Genomic DNA, 22,217 nt, shown 5'->3' with positions numbered 1-22,217 from the left:
AGTAAAAATAATAAAATTATGGACATATTTTAAATTATGTCATAAATGATATTAAATCATCATAAACTCTAAAAGCATAAAACGGATATTGTGAATGATAGATATTAAACTTTGCATTAAAATTTTTCAATCAAATTATTTTCTTTGTACAGTTTTTCAAAGTTTCCTTAATCAGTTTGGTTGTGATTTTTATTTTTTAACATTTATTGATTTTTTTTCCTTCGAGGAGATCACAATTTGAGCATTACAAGAATATTTTATACAGGTGTTGAGGGTGCACAGGCGTGTTGAACAAAAGTGTCCTCAAAAGGTGTGCAATACCTGATTTCTAAATAAAACGGTGAGCCCTTGAGGTCTTTTACCCAAATTTTTTTATATTCAAGTGCATAAAAATAAAGAGAATGAAAAAGTAAAAGTGGAAAAACATATGAGAGCAAATGTAACATTTTAAAATTTTTTTAAAAATAATTAACTCAACTATATTAAGAAAGTATCTATTATAGTAAATAGAAATTAACTTATCTTATATTTTTTTAAATAATTATGTAATTTAAAACACTGTTATAATAGAAAATGATAAAACATAGTTTTATAAAATATTTTATCTTTTAAAATAACTACCATAGTAGAAAAGATTAAGCGAAATAAGTAAGTACTATTATGATAAGTAGAATTTAACTCATTAAATTGTCATTTTTAAAATTTAAAATCCCAAGCATTTAAAAATAATATAAGTATGAATGGTTCAAAAGATCCTTTTTAAAATTGAGAACATCATAAACACAATGGAACAAGAAAAATTCAAAATAGTTATGTATTTTAAAATCTTATAACCACTTATCACTCTTTTCAAATAAAACAAAACCATTTTTGGTACTATTAATACACATCTACAACCATAGTTTGAATACAGCCACCCAACACAATTTATATCAATAAATTAAATCTAAAAAAAGCAACAATTGACTTAGGTTTGCACAATACAACATTTTAAGTAAATTTTTAACCTCCCATATATCATTAGGTTAAAATCATATTTTTTTTCATACTTATACTCTTAACAAATGCAGACCATAAACCCACAACAAAAATAGATTGCTTAATTAATTTTTAAAATAAGTCAATTATATGGCCCAATAATCACGCCATTTCAAACTATCCAAAATAAACCAGATATCAAAATTACAGTCATGCAAAATGTATTAAAAGTAAAAATAGTTTGAAGGACATGATTTTAATATTACAATCATATAATTATCAATAAACAAAAAGTTCTAGCATTGAAAATAATACACATTGAAAATTATAAATTAAAATATCTAAAAAAGACAGTGGATATATATCATTAAGTCTCAAGGACTCCTCCACGTGCCACTCATGGCTCTTCTCCTGAAAATTATAAACCACATAATGAAACTCAAAAGTCTCAATAACTATGTACAAACAATTAAATGTATGCTTGCTAAGTGAGAACAATAATAGTATAATTCCAACAAAAATACAAAAAATGTTGTAATGCATAAAAAATAACCATCCTTATCTCTCTCTATTAACCTTAAACTGTAGCTCTCACATGATATTAGATTACTCGGTCAAAAATAAATTAGCTCAAGCTCTTACAAGCCACCTATTGGGCTTCCAATAGGGGCATACCACGTGATGCATAAATACAACAACTGCAAGTCTCTTGATATCTCTCACAATAATTAAACAAATTCATATCGACATTGTACAATTATATAATATTATAATTTTTAGAACTTTTTCATTTTCAACAATACAACAACATGATATCCCACTTTATAAAAATACTTCAAAATGCATATTCACAATTTCACAATTTTTTCATGAATATAGCAAAATAATTTCTCAACAACAATTCATAATTTTCTCAATAATCACCCAATTAATATGAAACAACACTAATCATAAATTAAAAACATAGTTATCTCGTGACTTTTTAATAAATTATTCCTTATAATTTTTCTTCCACCATAATTTTCACCAACAACACAATATATAAATAATATATTATTTATAAATATTAGTTTTAATTATTAAAACTAATAAAATAACTCTAATAATAAAATTAGAGAATATAACATAATTCATAATTTCATAATTAATACAAATCTAGAGTTAGTATCCTAAAATAAAATTTCTAACTTTTTTTTAATCATCAATAAATATTAATAAGCTAAAATTAACATTTAAACCAATTTCTATTATCAAAATTTTTTTATTACATAAACTTGCACCTAAAAATATCTAAAAATTGCAAATTTAGTCTCAAACCTAGAATCATTACTCTATAGTCATCATAATTTGTTTTTCATCCTAAATAATTATTCAAACATCAATAAATCAACATATATTTTTAGAGTTAACAAAAAACTATCCATAAAAGTTTAAGGTTTAACTTATAAATCTCAAATTCAAATCTCAGCAATAAATTTATACTTTAAAACATTTATTATACTACTAACAATTATATTTATTCATCATAAATTTGTTCATCTACCAAACTTTAAATTTTTCATCATCACAAAATTAAAAATTAAAGGAGCAAGATAAATAAAAAAAATTTAAAACATTTATATAATTTTAAAAAACTTGAAACCTCATCCAAAATAATCTATTATCTAAAATAAAATTTCTAACTTTTTTTAATCATCAATAAATATTAATAAGCTAAAATTAACATTTAAACCAATTTCTATTATCAAAATTTTTTTATTACATAAACTTGCACCTAAAAATATCTAAAAATTGCAAATTTAGTCTCAAACCTAGAATCATTACTCTATAGTCATCATAATTTATTTTTCATCCTAAATAATTATTTAAACATCAATAAATCAACATATATTTTTAGAGTTAACAAAAAACTATCCATAAAAGTTTAAGGTTTAACTTATAAATCTCAAATTCAAATCTCAGCAATAAATTTATACTTTAAAACATTTATTATACTACTAACAATTATATTTATTCATCATAAATTTGTTCATCTACCAAACTTTAAATTTTTCATCATCACAAAATTAAAAATTAAAGGAGCAAGATAAATAAAAAAATTTAAAACATTTATATAATTTTAAAAAACTTGAAACCTCATCCAAAATAATCTATTATCTAAAATAAAATTTCTAACTTTTTTTAATCATCAATAAATATTAATAAGCTAAAATTAACATTTAAACCAATTTCTATTATCAAAATTTTTTTATTACATAAACTTGCACCTAAAAATATCTAAAAATTGCAAATTTAGTCTCAAACCTAGAATCATCACTCTATAGTCATCATAATTTGTTTTTCATCCTAAATAATTATTCAAACATCAATAAATCAACATATATTTTTAGAGTTAACAAAAAACTATCCATAAAAGTTTAAGGTTTAACTTATAAATCTCAAATTCAAATCTCAGCAATAAATTTATACTTTAAAACATTTATTATACTACTAACAATTATATTTATTCATCATAAATTTGTTCATCTACCAAACTTTAAATTTTTCATCATCACAAAATTAAAAATTAAAGGAGCAAGATAAATAAAAAAAATTTAAAACATTTATATAATTTTAAAAAACTTGAAACCTCATCCAAAATAATCTATTATGAGGCTTGAATCAGACTCCTCTCACCATTCTCGCGCTCGCTCTGTTTTATTTTTGTTCTGTGTTCGCGGACGACGACGAGCAAAAAGAAAGCAGGAAGGCAAAATGAAAAAGCAAGGGCGTGTGGGGGGTTTTTAAAAATATGTGGGCCCCATGTTCTCCCTCCCTTTTCTTACTTTTTTTTTTTTTTTTTAATACACCTTACGCGCGCGCGCAGACGCACAGATCCCCCATCCCTCCTTTTTTTTTTTTTTTTTTTCCTTTTGTTTGTTTGTTTTTATCAATCTCTTTATCTTCTATGATTCTTTTTCTTCTTTCCTACTACCGCTACTAATTATAATAGAAGTAATAATAATTTTAAAAAATTTTAATTTAAAATTATATTCTAAATTAAACATAATAATATACTCCTACTAATTTATTTACCTTTAAATATTTGTCAACATTTTTATTAACTCAAATTAATTATTAAAATTTAAATTGAGATGTTACAACAGACATTATATTGATAATGTAAAAAAAATTACAGTAAATATAAGATAAAAAAACTAAAAGAAAAGCACTGCCTTATTGTTACTACTATTCTACTAGAAGCTGGTGGTTTACTAGTTGTTGAGAAACTCACTATTATTTGCTGCATGCATGGTGCACTAAGGGAATTGTCGTCGAATTTGCTGAAGGATAAAGTGTTTGGTTTGATTAGATTAAGTGTTAAAGTATTTGAAATGCTTTTGGATTAATTAGAGTTGTAGTTGTCGAATATGTTGAAGGGACCATATGTGTGTGGCTCCTTTTTATAAGCATAAAGCAGCGATTTTCTTATGGCTTTACTTTTTTTTTTTTTAAGGCCATTAGCTATAGTTTCCTTAGGTTTCTCTACTTTTGCCTCTTTTCCAAAGTAATATGTGGATAACTCTTTAACTCCCATGACTTTCCTCCTTTTAGAAGAATTAGTTAGGCTTAGGCCAAAATTATCTTTTTTAGCCCAAACAGCTAGGGTTTGGGAAAAAAAAATCACAATTTAGCCTAAATAATTGCCCTTTACATTCAAATTTGCTTGAGCTTGTTGAAAGTTAAGTTTGTATGGATATTTGAATTGATTTATCTTCCATGCATTCTTGACATATGTGACGTGGAACTTGGGAAGCCAACTCTTTTTAATCAAAGCTTCAAGTAATGGTTTTGCTTGAAGAGTTGGCATCTCGGTGAAGGGCTCAATGTGTGGATCTTGTTATCCATTTGATCCCAAAGACATGTTCGCTTATGGTTCATCAGCCTTAGAGAGTTAGGTGCTCTTAGGGAGTTTTCTTTGACAGCTCTTCCTTCATAAATGGCTCCAAAGGCTTAGAGTTCTTCAGATAGGATTGGTTCCAAAGACCTACAGTTAGCCTCTAGCTCCTAGTCCTCACAGAGCTCATCCTTGGAGTAGTTTCCCATGAGCTCTTCAAATATGCTTAGTTCCTAAAAACTAGAGTTGGCCTCTAGCTTATCATCCTTATAAATCTTATCTTCAAAGCTATTAGAAAAATACCCCTTGAGCTTTTTGGATAGGCTTGGTCCTAAAGGCTATGAGTTGACCATCAACTCATTGTCCTTATAGAGCTCATCATTAGAGCTATAAGAAGAGTACGTTGAGATCATCATATACAACTGGTTCTAAAGGCCAAGAGTCAGCCTCTGGTTTATCATCCTCACAAAGCTTATCCTTAGAGGTGTCAAATGAATATCCCCTAAGCTCTTTATATAGGCTTGGTTTCAAAGGCCAAGAGTTTGCCAATGGCTAATTGTCTCATCCTCTAAGTTGTCAATTGAAATTAAAATTAATTTCACATGAAGGTCAATTTGTTCAAGCCATATCACAATAAGAGAGAGTAGGTTGAGTAGCCGGTAAGAATTGTTACTAATTTTTTTCATTTTTTTCTTTTTTTGGGATGAGCCTACTTCTACACTTGACTCAACTGCAACATATAAAGGATTGTATCCATTTTATTCCTCCCAGAAGGAATGTTATATTATGAGCATTCTCAAGTTATATAACTACTCTTAGAAACATTCTATATTACTAATTATATACTAGCTACATTATCAAAATCTGAGTGATATAACTCTTAAATTAGATGGGGCAATTAAATTTATGTACACGCCAACAATGTCCAATTAATAAATAGATAATGGGTATATTCGATAATTAAAATTGACCTCATACATTAAGGTATTATATGTGGAAAATTTTTAATGAACTTAGTTTGTCTCTTGATGCCTCCCTGTGATTTTCCTCCTCCACTCACATTAGTATGTGTTTGTTTTTAACTGGATTTTTCTTTCAAAAAAAGGGAGAATTTTAATTAAGGGTGACAGTAGAGACTTAATTATTAGTGGGTTCAAAAAAATTTTAAAATTTTGGTTAAGTCCATAAGAGAAAAGTCAAGTTAATTCTAACAGTGAAAAGACTAAAATACCCTTTATTTGTTATGTAAACTTACTAGTTGTTAATTTTTTTCATTTCAATTATTAATTTACTAATATAAGTTACAAATTAGATGAGTTAACATGTTAATAATTGTATAAGACTTGACATAAGTTGTTCAATCATAAGTAGCAATATCAATTGTTAAATTACTAATTTTACTTATTAATTTACTAATATTAATTGTAAATTACTAATAGGTATTATAATTTACTAACATCAATTGTAAATTATTGTCAGGTCTTGTGATTTATAACTAATTTTGGTAAATTAAAAATTAAAGTTAGCAAATTAATAATTAACGTTACTGATTGTTTAACAAAAGGATATAATTTACAAGTGATATTGATAAATTAACAAATAAAGTAAGAAAATTAATAACTAGTAATTTTACAAAACAAGTGAAATAGTATTTTGCTTTTTCTACCATAGGAATTAGTTTGATTTTTCTTTCCTAAACTGAACTAAAATTTTAAATTTTTTTAAACCCATTAATAATTAAACTTTTATTTTGGTCCTTAATTGTAATCTGCTCTTTAAAAAAAAAATTGAGTGCAGGACAGAGAACAAGAAAGAGAGACGAGGAAGAGAATCCAACGTTCATCTTTTTCGGTCTTTAATCCCCATTGGATTTCAAAGTTCACTTGTTAGTTTACAATTATTAAAATATGCACAACTTTTTATCCTTAAATTTTAAATAAAATTTTATTTTGAATTTTTTAATTTTATAAAATATTTTTTAATCCTCTAATCTTAACATTATTAGTTTCATTAACAAACAAAAATATTAATATTAAACTTTTAAATTTAACAAAAATTCTCAAATGTTAACATATTACATTTATTTTTTAAAATAATAATAATTGGTAAAAAAACAACATTTGAGACTAACTACATAGAATTAAATGACCTAAATATATATTTTTCTAAAATTAAGAAATTAAATTAAAATTTTATTAAAATTAAAGGATGAAAGATACAGTTTTACTATTATTTTATTATTTGTATTCTTTTCTTACAAGTTCGGTACCTGAGTTTTAGCATTCCATGGGAATGTTTTATTCCCTCGTTCATGGGTTTGGGGATCACAACGTACGACAACGGGAATATGGACTGATGGCAATGGGAATGAATTTAAGACAAGTTTATCCTCATTTCTAACTTGTATTGACCAAATTTTTTAAGACAAAACCTTCCGAAAATATTGCATATCGAGCGAGCAAACATAAAAATGTTAAAATTAACCAAAATAAGTGACACCATGAGCTACAGAATATACCTTCTATCCAAAAATATAAAACATTTTTTATAAAATAAGATGTTTAAAAGTATAAAAGATTTTTGATTTCGCAATGTGTAATTAATAAGGCTTTTCCAAAAACACTCTTAGTTAGGAAATGCAATTAATAAAATTTTTTAATTAAGATACCATTTTAAATAAGATTAAACATGAAAATAGTGTATAATTTTAAAAATAATTAGTTAATTTATTAAGGGTGTAATTTGATTAAAAATATCTTATAATATTAAATAGGAGAAATATGTTTTGAATGTTATAATCAAAGATTAATGGAAAAATGATAATTAAGGATCCTCTAAGAATATTAATTTCAATTAAGGATCATAATATTTTGAAATATCAGTTAAGGACCATGATCCTTAATTGGGATAAAAAAATGTAGTTTGTGAGTGGGATTCACTAATATATCTTGAAAATTCACCAACCCAACTTGAAAAAATTGCTAACATATATTGTAAAAACATGAAACCTCACTTGAGAATTTATTGACAAAAAGCAACATTTGAGAATTCACTAACTCAACTTGAAAAAAATTTCTAATGTATATTGTGAAAACATGAAATCCTATTTGAAAATTAATTATTTCACAAAAAACCCCAATTTAGACAAATCACTTTTTATTAAATAGTTGATTTTCAACTAGGATTTTATTTTTTCACAATATACATTAGAAATTTTTTTAAGTCTAATTAGTGAATTTTTAAGTGGCGCTTTTTGTTAAACAATTGATTTTCAAGTAGAGTTTCACATTTTCACAATATATGTTAAAAATTTTTTCAAGTCAAGTTAATGAATTATTAAATAATGCTTTTTGTTAAACAATCTATTCCCAAGTGGGATTTCATATTTTCACAATATACATTGATAATTTTTTCAAGTTGAGCTAGTGAATCCCCAAGTGATGATGGTAAATCCCACCTCACAAACTATATTTTTTAATCCCAATAAAGGACCATGTTTCTTAATTGGGATTTCAAAATATTATGGTCCTTAATTAAAATTAATATTCTTAAAGGGTCTTTAATTGTTATTTTTTCAAGATTAATTGATCATGTTAGCCATTTAGAATCGAGTTTCAACCATGCTGATTTATTAGATGGCTTTGAAAGCAATTATTGAGCCCAAGTGAAGTTCTTATACGACACATAGTGGAGTGAATTATGTACTCCAAAATTAGTAATTGAAAAATATATTTTTAGATCCCTTTACTTTATTTAAATTTTATTATAGATTTTTGTATTTTATCATACTTTAGGTTCCTATATTTTTATTTTTTTAGTGTTTTAGGTTCCTATAATATTTTTTATTGAGGAATTTAGAATGTCAAAAAAAGTGCAAAAAACTATAATAAAACTTGAGTAAAATTTAGAAATTCAAAATTATGTTTTCTTTAATAATTTGCACATTACCATTTATGATTAAACAAAAACACATAGCCATAAAGTTTTCTTATAAGAATCCAGATCACCAAAGAATATGGAACTATCGACCATTTTGAGTTTGTATGCTCCCATTTGGGCAATGTTAAAAACAAATTAATTGATCTTTTTCAAGATAAAGTAATCATGTTTTTCAACTTTTTTCCTATGTCAAAATTCTAGTATTGATTTCAAAGTTAGTCAATTAATAATTTTATATTTTTTTTTTGGATTTGACAACCAGATATTTGGGCCTATTCTACTACAAACATAAGTTAGACTAACTCAAATTGAGATGGGTAGAATTACATTAACGGGTGACAAAATTCTCCAACCAAGTATATTTTGAGCAATTGTATTTTCAAGACTCAAAAGTAAAATTTTAGTTTAATATTTTTAATTAAGCTAGTACAACCTCCTCTAATTGAACCAAACACATAATAATTAATTTTGTATTATTTTAAAACTTAAATTTTCTGTTAAAAATTGATTTAATTAGTAAGAATTTGATCTATAACTTGTAAGATCATGAGATTAAATCTCATTTCTAACATGAAGACTTTTTAGTTACTATCATGAGATTAGGATTTAACTCACACAACTTTTTTTTTTTAAATAAAAAAACTTGTTTTTCCATCTTTCGAGTGAAAGTGGATCAAAATCGAATAGTTTTAATCCTTTCTTTGGGTATTGCCGTTGACACCAAATTAACCTGCCATTAGTCTGAAGTTAATTGGTAAATTCTTCATGCCTCCATTTCTGTTTGTTTGTTTGTTAGTTTTTTTTTTTTTTGTTTTTTGCTTTTTTGAATTCGCAAGCCTCCATTTCTCGTTATAGAAAATTGGTGCAAAAATATTATTTGTTTTAAATCTCATAAAATTTGGGTATTTAGATGTAATTTTTGCGAGAAGCAAATACCCGCGTTCAGCGCAGCGATAGCGACGACAGCTTTCGACCACCGAACAAAAAGTGTCAAAGAGGACGCGAGTCTTCGTCACACTCACACAGCTCAACCACGTGTTCTTCTCCCACCTCATTGTCTCCCTCCTCAGTCTCTCTTCTTGCCCAAAATAAGATTTCACAATTCACAAACAATCACACGTCCTCATCATGATATTCTTCCTCTTCTTCTTCTTTACTCTGATCCCATAATCATGTCCTTAGACGCTTCTTCGTCATCTTCCTCATTCCTCTTTTTTGTTTTTTTTCTACCATGGGACCTCCTCTTAATTACAAGTCTTCTCCTCGACAACCTTCTTTTCTCCTCCCCGCCGTTGTCTCTTTGTGTATCTTATCTCTCACTGTCCTCCTCCTCTACAAGGTGGACTTGCCTCAGATTTACTCTCTTTCTGTATTTTGATCCTTTGGGTTTCTTTCTCTTTTTGTTTCTGATCCTTTTTTTGATTCGATTAGGTGGACAACTTCGTCTCCCAGACCAAAACCGTAGTGGGTCACAACTTGGAACCAACGCCTTGGCATCAATTCCCACCCAAGTCGTTCGATGAAGAAACCCGCCATGCTCGTGCATACAAAATCATACAATGTTCTTACCTCACTTGTCGTTACAGAACCGGCGACACCGTGCAGGAAAGGCGTCGTTTCCCGGCGTCCTCTGGGTCGAACCGGACCATGTGCCCTGAGTTCTTCAGGTCGATCTATCGTGATCTTCAGCCTTGGGCTGCTTCTAAGATATCAAAGGCTCATTTGTTGGAAGCCCAGAACTATGCTGCTTTTCGGCTCCTCGTTGTTGGGGGCAAATTGTATGTGGATTTGTACTATGCTTGTGTACAGAGTAGAGCAATGTTCACTATTTGGGGATTCTTACAGCTTCTTAGGAGGTATCCTGGGATGGTACCTGATGTAGATATAATGTTTGATTGTATGGATAAGCCTACTATTAATTGGACAGAACACCAGTCAATGCCTTTGCCTCTTTTTCGATATTGCACAACCGATGAGCACTTTGACATCCCTTTCCCTGATTGGTCTTTCTGGGGTTGGTAAGGCTTTCTTGGCTTTTTTGTCTAGTTTTGTTAAAATTATAACATCCATCATGTCAGTTATTTTAACAAAAAGAGAAAGTTTAGTTTCACAAATTAATCCAACTGGGAGATTTATGCCTAGAGAGTTATAAATTTTGGGTGACTATATTCAAGCATCAAAGCCATAATTTATAAATATCAAATGTTTATTTTTCTCAATTATTTTGTGACTTGTTAAAAATAAAGTTTCATCATGGGTCCTCTGGCTTTAGAGGCTTGATATGTATCCCTTGATTTGTAGTTTGGACAAGTTATGGTTTATTTGAATGGAAAAAATCACTTTGATGTCTTATTCATTTGTTCTTGTTTTAGTCAACTGCTGAGTTTTGATCAATGCGTTTGCTGATGTCTCATATCTTAATGAAAAAGTAGAATCAAGAGAGAAAAATAGTGAAAGCCTGAGAGCAGTTTGATGTCAAGTGAAGTGCCAGAGAGAATCTTAGAAATTTCATTGGCATGTCTAGTCCTTATGTTATGTATTTGATTTTCAGGTCGGAGATAAACATCCGACCATGGCATGAGGAGTTCCCAGATATCAAGAGAGGTTCCAAAACTGTTCCTTGGGATAAGAAGCAGCCATTTGCATATTGGAAAGGAAACCCAGATGTTGGCTCGCCTATTCGTATGGCATTACTAGAATGTAATGATACTGTGATGTGGGGAGCTCAAATTTTACGTCAGGTTGTGTTAAACTTACCATCCAAAATCGGTTGTTAAACATTTTACCATATAAGTATGCTTTATATCAAAGTTTGCTGTCTGATGTATTTTGATAATTGTTACAGGATTGGGGTGAACAAGCTAAAACTGGTTTTAAGGAGTCAAAACTTTCAAATCAGTGTAATCATAAGTAAGTGTGCTTATTGTGATGTTATCGCACAAGTAGGATAAATGTGCATGCCATCTGCATTATTAAAATTTCCATTTCACTTTTATATCTTGAATGTTTTCATAATGTTAAGAGGCTACTGTTGGAATTAAGTGGAGTGTTTCAACTTTGAAATTTACACAAATCTCAATAAATGAAACTGATAAAGGAAAGAGTGAAACATGCTTTCAACAATGAAATTGTTCGTTATTTTACAATCACTCACATATTCATTTCTCTTATAATCAAGGCCAAAAATACCTTAGTAGCAGAACAGACTACAACTAGTCTGAATAAAACTCTTGAAACCACAAGGGACAAACTGATTTGAGGACAAACCAAAGTAGAGTGAATTCTGATGCACTCAATATCGTAGTTTTAATCTCCAAATTCACATTTTCTCTAAACAGGATGTTTTTTTACTGATCTTCTTGTCTTTGCCCCATCCTTCATTTCTTCTCCTTCCCTTAAATAAATTATCACTTTCAGGTACAAGATCTATGCTGAAGGATATGCATGGTCAGTGAGCCTGAAATATATTCTTGCGTGTGGTTCTGTTGCACTAATGATATCACCACAGTATCAAGATTTTTTCAGCCGTGGTCTTATTCCACAGAACAACTTCTGGCTGATTGATGCTTTTGATTTATGTCCATCTATAAAGCGTGCTGTTGACTGGGGTAATGGTCACCCAGCTGAGGTACTTTTATACTTCTTAGATATGGTCTTATCACTTTGTTTTATCCCTCATGACCGATATAAATGCTATGCCTTTTCTTCAACTCATGGATATAATAATAAGGGCAAGGTGCAAAGTTGTCTTGATAGTCTCAAGATATTAAGATTAGGGAGAATATGAGCTACGTGTTGTTAAAGTATTAGTACTGTTTTTGGGAAGCTATGATACTGCGGATAAATTGGTGCTTCCTGATTTCATTAGGAATACTTGTTCCATGGTGTGGAGCAATGTATACATGTACATATACATAGCCAATGGCGTTGTTGCCTAGTGGAATGCAAACTCTCCTATAAGTGAGAGGTTGTGGGTTCAATCTAGCTTGTAACCTTAGACCATTAGTGTCTTCCCCTCTAATTCAAAAAATATATACACACACACACACATTTACATATGCTATCCCATTTTAGATCAAACCTAAAACCTATATTTTTGTTCTCTCTAGTATTCTGCTTCATATTAATGTTGAGAAGATGTATAGAGATAGAGTGTATTCAATCAAGTAAACAAGCAAAGAAAGAATCCTTTTAAACTTGTGCAAATTACACTGTTCTTAAAGCAATATTTATTCCCCCTAAATGCTACAATGTAATGACAAATTTGCTTCTTGGAATTATCGAAACAGCCTTATAGAGGTACAATGAGCAATTGATAGATCCCTCTATTCTAGAATGTTGCCTTGCATCAGAGAAAAGTTAGAGAGGGTAGAAACGAATTTTTGGTTCCAATTTTGTGTACAGACACTGGATTTTATAGACATAATCTGAAGAATAATGTCCCTTCATGAGAGGATACAAACTTTAGACTTAAAAGTCTCCTTTAGCAGACAAACGAGTTGTGTTTCTGATACATCTAACTGACTCTAACCAGTCAACTGGTTAACAGGGAACATGTTTGTTCAGTGGAGGGACTCTGGCCACCTACCTGCTCAGAGAACCAAATGTGCTCTTTTCTTCATTTTATCTATCTGGTCAATTGGTTCACTGACCCGGTCAACTAGTTGCTTCCAGAAAAGCACTTCTTTTTGACACATAATTGACTTGTCCTGTGAATCAGCAAACTGTTGCCTTCAAGACTTGGCTTTGTTATTAGATTTTAAAACTTTTCTCAACACTTAACTTTGTTTTTCCTTAATAATACCAATTAGTTTGGTTCATCTTGTATTGCTACAGGCTGAAGCTATAGGCAAAAGAGGGCAACAACTAATGGAAACTCTGAACATGGATAGAGTTTATGATTACATGTTTCACCTTATTTCTGAGTACGCAAAACTGCAAGACTTCATACCATCGCTACCTCCATCAGCCATGGAAGTTTGTTCAGAGTCTGTGATGTGCTATGCCAATGACAAGCAAATGGCATTTCTCAAAGAATCAACTTCCTTCCCGTCACAATCTCCTCCCTGTACTCTCACGCCTCCCAAGATTGATCATCCATAGTGTAAGCTCAAAATCCTCTAAATTGTTTTGTTAAAAAAAAAATACAGTGAATTAGAAATATTACAGTACCTTTACATTTATAAAATCATGAAATAGGAGAGAACTTAATAGAGAAGAACATTATGTGTCGTTACACTCATCCTCTCATTTATCACTATTTATTAAAATCAAATGTTCTTTGTTCCTTTTGACTGTAGACAGATTCTGGTTGATATTATCATGTGTAGTCTAGTTCTTGGATGTTGATCTCACTTCACTTGCCATATTGAATGTGAACTCTAAACACAGATATGTTTATCTATATGAAATTTACACCTAAGAAAAGATTGAATTTGCTTGGAAAAGATGATGATATAGAGCATCAAAGAGGATGACATCACTGTGAACATTTTGGTCCTGACATGGAAGAAGAGAACTAAGTTTCAGAATTTGTTAAATCTTTAAGTACCCTCTTTGTCATCATCCTTTGAAAGGTATTCTTTACATGTCCAATCAAGCTGAGAGGGCAGAATAATTTTCTCAATTTTCTAACTTATTATTATTATTTTTTTGGAGTGGAAATAACTTTATTTATTTTTCTAAAAAATGATTTTATGATTGGATGCTTGACCATTAGGTGATATTTTCTTTTTGAGTACACAGGAGGACTATTAGGTAATTTGCTCAACTCATTCTTGTAGGTAAGTTATTTAAAATGGTATAATAAATTGGAGAGTACTACAAATGGGCCAATACGTTTAATTGAGCGATCTCTTTAATTGTTAAACTGAAGGCGCTGTACAACAGAGATTCCAAAATTCATTTGAATAGTGAAAATTTCAAAGTTTTTCATTGCGTTTTTTCCCCTTGAAATAATAATTTACATTAAAAAAAACGTTTTAATATCAATTGAATTTTTTGAAGTTGCATTAAATTTTAAGTAATTTGAATTGAATCAAGTTAGATTGTACGAGTGTGAAGTTCTCTCGTGGTAGTTTTCTCCGCACATGCAATTGGAATTGAAGTTGATTAAATTTTCTATCATAATTGAAGGAAAGAAATTGTACAGCCAGATTTTATCCGTCCTATCAAAAAAATAAAATAAAAAAAAGAAGAAGAAGAAAAATAAAGAAAAGAAAGAAATTGTACATCAGCTTATGAACAAGAATTATTAACAAATATCCCAATGGAATCCTAACCAATCTTAATTATCAGTAACTAATTGGACTTAGGTCTAACAAAAGATATTAGTTTTTTATAACATGATGAGTTAAAGTTGGAGAGATATTCACATTTAATATTCAACTAACATCCTCAAACAAGATTGTTTTTACGGGTGTCTGGATGTAATTAAGAAAACTTGTTCAATCTATAAATCTACACAAATAAGTTTTTATTTATGCTTGATCTCTCTAAACTGACTAATTTAAGGGTCTAGGATAAAGTTTATTGGGTTTAAGATTTCATGTTAATAAGTCAAAATTAGTTAACTAATAATATTAAAGAAGTGTTACATTTTGGACCATGTTCTAGTTGGCATTGCTGAAATTTTTGGTATTTTACATGGGTTGAATTTATATTGAACGAAGGGATTTAGAACTGTAAAAGTCTTTTGTGATAGTGCTTATGCTATGTCAATTATCACACAAGGCAACAATAATTATCATCCCTTCGGTGATATTGTTTAGGCTACTAGAAGAATGTTACAAAGATGATAACAAGGAAGCCAATTATTTGGCTAAGTTGGCTCATAGTGTTTCTTGTGACTCTATTTGTATAAGGAACCGCCTCAATAGGTGTATCTTTAGTTTAATGAGGGGGTCCTTTTGAGTTTTTTCTCTCTTTATTAGGTTTCTCTTTGTTTATGCCTATTTACATTCCTCTGAATGAAGTGTCCTAGTTTTATTAAAAAAAAAATAGCCAACTATATTGCCTAATAGGACAATGAAAAAAAAAAAGAGAGATTAATTTAATTTAGAAAAAAACACAATTGTTGGTCCTATAATTTTATTAGGTTTTGCTTTTAGTCTTTATAGTTTTTTTTAGTGTTTTTAATTCCTATAGTTTTAAAAAGATTAGGTGACATTTATATTTTATGTCCATATAATTTTAGTTTTTTTAATGTTTTTAATTCTTATAAAGATTGAAAATTTTAAAAAAAACTATAAGTACTAAAAATAAAACTCGATAAACCTACAAGATTGATGATTGCAATTTTTTTTTTTTAACATTAGCAGAGAAAGTAGGAATAAGATTGGTTTTGAATACATTGCCTAACAAGAGAATCAAAACAAGGAAGTGAGAATAAGACTGATTTAACATGAATAGGACATGATAGTGAAAGGCATATAATTAGCATGTGAGCAGCTGAACACAATTAATGGTGAATCCTCAGGGGTTGAGTTGTCTGACCACATTCACAATAACTTAGTATCTTAAACTAAATGGAGCCTCTTCAAGGTATTTGAATTATTTGCTTGATTGATAGAGACTAACTTTTCAAGCTATTAATGTTTGTTTTTCAAAAATATCTATTAAAAATGCCAAAAAAAAAAACGTTGGTGTTGCAAAACACACAAGTCTCTCCCATGTACTGTTTTTTTTTTTTTTTAAAATTATATCACCCAGCATTTAGGAAAACTTATAGCCTGTTTGGTTCAATACAGTGTAAGGAGATTACCTGTAATTCTGATGTATTATATAATTTCAGCTGTTTGGTTGGCATCAGGTAATGTAAAGGGGATTACATCATACACTGTAAAGAGAATTATATCAATAAACCTTTGTAATCTCCATTACAACTACATTGTATAATACCTTTTTTCATATAACATACCAAACAAATACATGTAATCCTTATTATATTTCATTCCATTTTTTAGCATTACATTACATTACATTCCTTCTGATTTTTTGAACCAAACGGGCTATTGAAGATATTACCGATTTACCATCACCTAGTCAAATTAATTTGAACTCAAGCTGTGGGAGAGTGTTATTGTCAATGTGACTTCGGTGTGTCTTTGGATATTTTTATTTAATACAACTACATAGCTTAAGATTCAAATTCAAAATTTTAGAATAAGGTAATTGGACTCTTTTGACTAGCCAAATCAAGTGCCTCTGGGCAATCTCTCATGTACTATTGCTGTATACTTTACAAGGGTATGCATTTGAGTGTGATGGTTTAAATTGGATTAAGGCTATAAAATTTTTTTAACTAAAAATTAATAAAACTTAGGCCTTCCAAATGTTCAAATGGTTGGGATAAATGTATCTGTACTCAAAAAAGAATTTGGGTTGGTCTAAAATAAATGCTACCTATCCAAACATAAGGAGAATTAATTAATTAGAAAAATACTTATATAAGGTGATTGTTTTTAAATAAGTATTTTCTAATTAATTAATTAATTAGAAAATATTTATTTACGGTGATTATTTTTAATTAAATCAATACATGTAGATTTTTTATATATTATTTATTATATAATAAATTTCTATCATTAATATTATTTACACTTTAAAATTCATTTGTTCTAATTTGATTAGATAAATATTCCAAGTTCATCACGCTAAGTACTTGGGTCTTTTCCTAATTAATTTATTTTATAAATGCCTTCCGCTAATTACATAGTCAAGTCTTCTCACCAAGAACGAGAGGCGAGGGGAAATATATATTTTTTAAATAGAAACATGAGACATTTTCATTAGGGAGAATGACAATTAAGGACTTGCTAAGAATATTAATCTCAATTACGGACCGTAAAATTTTAAAATTAAAATTAAGGACCATAGTCCTTAATTGTGATTAAAAAAATATAATTTGTGAGGTGAGATTCACTAACGTGACTTGGGAATTCACTAACCCAACTTGAGAAAATTACTAACGTATATTGTAAAAACATGAAACCCTACTTGGAAATGGAATGTTTAACAAAAAGTGCCACTTGAAAATTTACTAACTAGACTTGAAAAAATTTCTAACATATATTGTGAAAAAATAAAACCCCACTAGAGAATCATTAATAAAAAGTGACTTATCCAAATTGGTGTTTTTGTATTAAACAATCGATTCTTAAGTGAAGTTTCATGTTTTCACAATATACGTTATAAATTTTCTCAAGTTGAGTTAGTGAATTCCTAAGTGGCAATAATGAATCCCACATCACAAATTACATTTTTTTAATCACAATTAAGGACTATGGTCCTTAATTAGGATTTTAAAATTTCATGGTCTGTAATTGGGATTAATGTTTTTAGCAGGTCCTTAATTGTCATTCTCCTTTTTCATTAAGAAAAATAAACAAGCTTACAAACAGCAATGGAACAACAACAGGCACTACGGTTAAAAAAAAGAGAGAATCACATTTAGCCTCATTTCAATAGAATTAACCACATATAAGGATCAACAATAAATTCTATTTGAGAAAAAATAAGTCATATTTCCATTTTAACAACAACCTGTTTCGCATTGGTCTTTATCTGTGCTATGTGTCGTAGCTCTAATCGTCTTTGTGCCATGCGTTACGGCACATTGCACGAATATGACAGCAAGTAGCTGCTGTCATATGACAACACCAGGAGCAGACTTCTGACACATCTCAAATCTCCATTCGACATGCAATTGAGGTGATTTTGATGTCTATATGGTGCTTTCTCCTAACTCTAGCTAATGAAAAAGATTTCACACTCAAAATTGTTTTCTATAAAGAGTTAGACACCTAAACCCATTTTCATCACTTTTTCATAAAAACTCATAACAATGGTGTCCCAACTCACACATAAGTGCTAAAAGCCTACACTAATTATCTGACCACACTCAATGAACTCTAAAGGACTCACGTAGCATACCATACTCAACTAAAAACATATAAATCACAAATTCACCACTCAACCCCATAATTCATTAAACACAAAGGGGAGGAAAACTTTGTACAAACAATTCATTTTCATTCTAAATTAATCAAAATACACATGTTCCTACTTACACGAGTATTCTGACCTTATCCAAGGGTTTACAACTAAAACTCACTAACCCAAAACACAAAATACACAACTGTGACACTAATAATGCAAGTAGTACAAAAATATTCATGTGAATTCTTAGTTGGCAAATTAACAAGTTTAGTACACATAAAACAAAGTAAAGAGGCATACAAATAGGATTTACACCAAATCCTAAGCCTCAGTATGCTTTCCCTGCTCTTGATTCGATAAGTTAAGCTTTCAAAATATTTAAGAATTGAGGGATGAGTATAACCATTCAATACCTAAGTTTTACCTAATCTATAAAGTTGTATATCAATCAAAAACAGATGCAGTAGGCAAATAACACCCAAATAAACACATGTGATAAATATGGCCATAGTCCACAACACTAACAACTATGTGGCTGAGCCTTAAACACATATAATCACATTCAACAATGAATCACATCATGGGGTCACAAAAATACTAACCATGCACCCATAACACATGTTGGACCATAATAATAACAACCATATGGCTGGAACTAAATGCATGATCAAATGCCAATTTTATACCCTCTTATTACCTTTGACATAAAATCGATGGCTATTATGTGGCTACGTCCTTCACGGACTAACCTAGCCTTCTATTTGTGAGGAGTTATCAAGATAGGGTCAACTTACACAGTTGTGTAACACGGTTTTCCCCAATATTAACAACCATGGGGTATCATACCCCCTAATCTAACCTCCTCATGAACTAGTAGAGACTAGTTAGATTCAAGTCTCTCATAGAACAAGTGAGATAGTCCTGAATCAACCATGGGACAAGGGCTACCTCTCAATTCCAATGGTTGTTGCAATATTAGGTGGGCTTATCAATCTACTCCTCTTCTTAAGAGGACTCGCGTTAATGATCATGTTATGCACAACCTACATATATTATACATTCAAATCAACCAATCACATCACATGAATTCACATACCTAACTCACTCCACATGCCAAGTACCACATTTTCAAAAATTTCACAATGATTAGCCATTTATCAAATCATTAATTATAAAGAGATGGCTTGTTAAAGGTTTCTATTTACAAAATCATACAACAATTCACAAGTTCATCATTTTGTCAAACATTGCATCAATAGTTAAAAATATCAATCATGCTTCACAAAAATCAATTAACATTCAATTATATAAACTAGGTTTCCCTCAATTACCTCAAACTTTTGAGAGATCAAAAGTTTATCCCTCATAATATCAACTTTCAAAGCTTCTCACAAGCTCAAATAGTGCCAATTTGAACCACACTACAATCATAACACAAGGAAATTATCATTATCCCATTTTTGTAAGTTTATCAACATTAATATCCACATTTTCTATTCTATCAATCCCATAATTCACTATCCATTTATATCCAATGTGTTCACAAGGTTCCATTTACCTATATTATCATTAATAAGTCATCTAACCACCATTAATGAGTATCAAACTCTCCCAAAAACCTCATTTATTGCTAATTTCTCATATTAATGGCTCCCAACCACTAACTGCTCATAAAACCATTAATGTTTAGTTTAAATAATATAAATTACTCCTATTATATCCATTTTAGTCATTAGGTTTAGACTCATAACTCTTATGGATCAAAAATCAATCTCCTAACTCAAACCCTAACTTAAATCTTCATAAATGTGGTAAAGAAGGGAAGAGAAAGGCATAAATTACTTATCTTGGGTGTTGGAAAGCTTTTAACTATCCTCAATGATCCTAATATGTGTGCCCTAGTAGAGCAAAGTCGTGCCTTTTGATTTCCAATCTTCCTCCCTTTTGTTTTTACATGAAGAACACAAACTGATAGACTCAAATTTTTGGCCACACGTCACGATGCATGCAGCCTCCTTCCATGGCACATGACACAAAGAGGCCTAACACATGCTTGTTTTGCCTCCATGCACTATGGCGAATTGTGCACAGGCCGTGGCATGTGGTATAGACAGATTCTCTTCACTTTTCTTCCTCTTTCCTTGCCCGGATGGCCCGACTTCAATCCAAACCCACATCTTGGGATGAAATCAAATCCAAATACACTAATTAGACCCCTTTGGCCACACACCTCATTAATTCACTAATCACACTCATTAAGTTAATTAATTATGCTTAATTTTCTTATATATCACACAATTACTTGCTTTTCAGCTTCCCTTGCCAAATCTCCCTCCATCAAAACTTCCACAGCCCCTATTGCAATTACAGTCACCATGGTTGACTCCTTTCTAATAGATAATTTTACTGGCCCATGATAAATCATTGAAAGATAAAATTTTATAAAGGAAAAGGATGTTATGTATATGGAAAATCCACTGATGATTGAATTAAAAGATTTTAATAAGCTTTTCTCGAGAAGTTAGCTCACCATAGTGTCAATTGAGCTATTTATTCTATTAGTATATTTTACTTGAATATGATTAACTTATCAAGTTCAATCAACTAACATGATTGCATTATTATAGGTACCTCCATCATTTATGCATTACATCAAGTAAAGGTGAAATTTCATATTTCTTTGCCCACATCACATGATAGACAAAGGGAATACTTCAAAAATAAGATCTCGGTACCTCTAACAATGAATATATGAAGTCAAAAAGGTTATTTTCATGACTCCATATGCGCACTTATAAGGACCAATTTACAATTGATAGTTTTTTGTTAAATGTAGGATTTCTTCTAATAACTCACCCTATTTTGAAAGGACCACTAGCAGTTGATTGTTTCATTAAAGAGTAACATAATCCTCTTCTTATGCTTCGTCCATTACAAACCAAATAAGGACATAAATAAGATGATAGACTTGTAAGTGTACTTGTACAAAAACTATCAAATTTTATAGATATATTAGTTACAAATCTCGTGATGTTAATTATAGGGCAATGAAAATATATCAAACAATGGTCTTAAAAAAGTACACACATGAACTAAAAAATTCTACATGGATCGAGTTAAAGGTAAGTAAAACTAATACTTTATTAACTTATTCAATTATTAAGATTTATTGGTGATTGCTTACACACACACACACACATGTTTTTATACAAAGTCATGGACAACTACAAAAGACTAGTTTGTGTAGCGTATATGTGGTGAGACACTGGCTCAATATCATCACATTAGGAATAATTGAATTTACTAATAAGGTAAATATATTTTTAAAAAGCTAATTATATTATTATTTGAATTAGTCAATTAATGTTTTAATTGTAATTTTATACTTTAATTTAGAAGCTTGACATTATGGATCCATTCTTTGAGGAAGAGGTTGACGATATCCTCACATGTTAGGCACAATATTTTGCGAATGGTATGTGAG

At 29.8% G+C, this 22,217-nt stretch overlaps 1 protein-coding gene across 2 annotated transcripts; it reads left to right on the top strand.

Moving 5' to 3' along the window:
- The first annotated feature begins 9,823 nt into the window (after nt 1-9,823).
- LOC129301802 (uncharacterized) lies at nt 9,824-14,148 on the top strand. 2 transcript variants are annotated; one of them, XM_054940405.1, is made up of 6 exons: nt 9,824-10,133; nt 10,226-10,812; nt 11,346-11,535; nt 11,640-11,704; nt 12,212-12,422; nt 13,631-14,148. In XM_054940405.1, exons 1-6 carry the CDS (start codon nt 10,026-10,028, stop codon nt 13,895-13,897), a joined length of 1,428 nt encoding a protein of 475 aa, XP_054796380.1. In that variant the 5' UTR covers nt 9,824-10,025; the 3' UTR covers nt 13,898-14,148. The 2 variants fall into 2 exon arrangements, with proteins under 2 accessions (XP_054796380.1, XP_054796381.1); XM_054940406.1 differs by lacking the exon at nt 13,631-14,148 and adding an exon at nt 13,344-13,612.
- Nucleotides 14,149-22,217: the final 8,069 nt, after the last annotated feature.

This window comes from Prosopis cineraria, unplaced genomic scaffold (assembly GCF_029017545.1).
Source record: "Prosopis cineraria cultivar Desert tree isolate PC_DT_omini unplaced genomic scaffold, ASM2901754v1 PC2, whole genome shotgun sequence".
In the NCBI taxonomy this organism is placed as follows: Eukaryota; Viridiplantae; Streptophyta; class Magnoliopsida; order Fabales; family Fabaceae; genus Prosopis; species Prosopis cineraria.
Note: the sequence above shows the minus strand (reverse complement) of the source record. Positions and strands in the feature narration are given on the sequence as shown.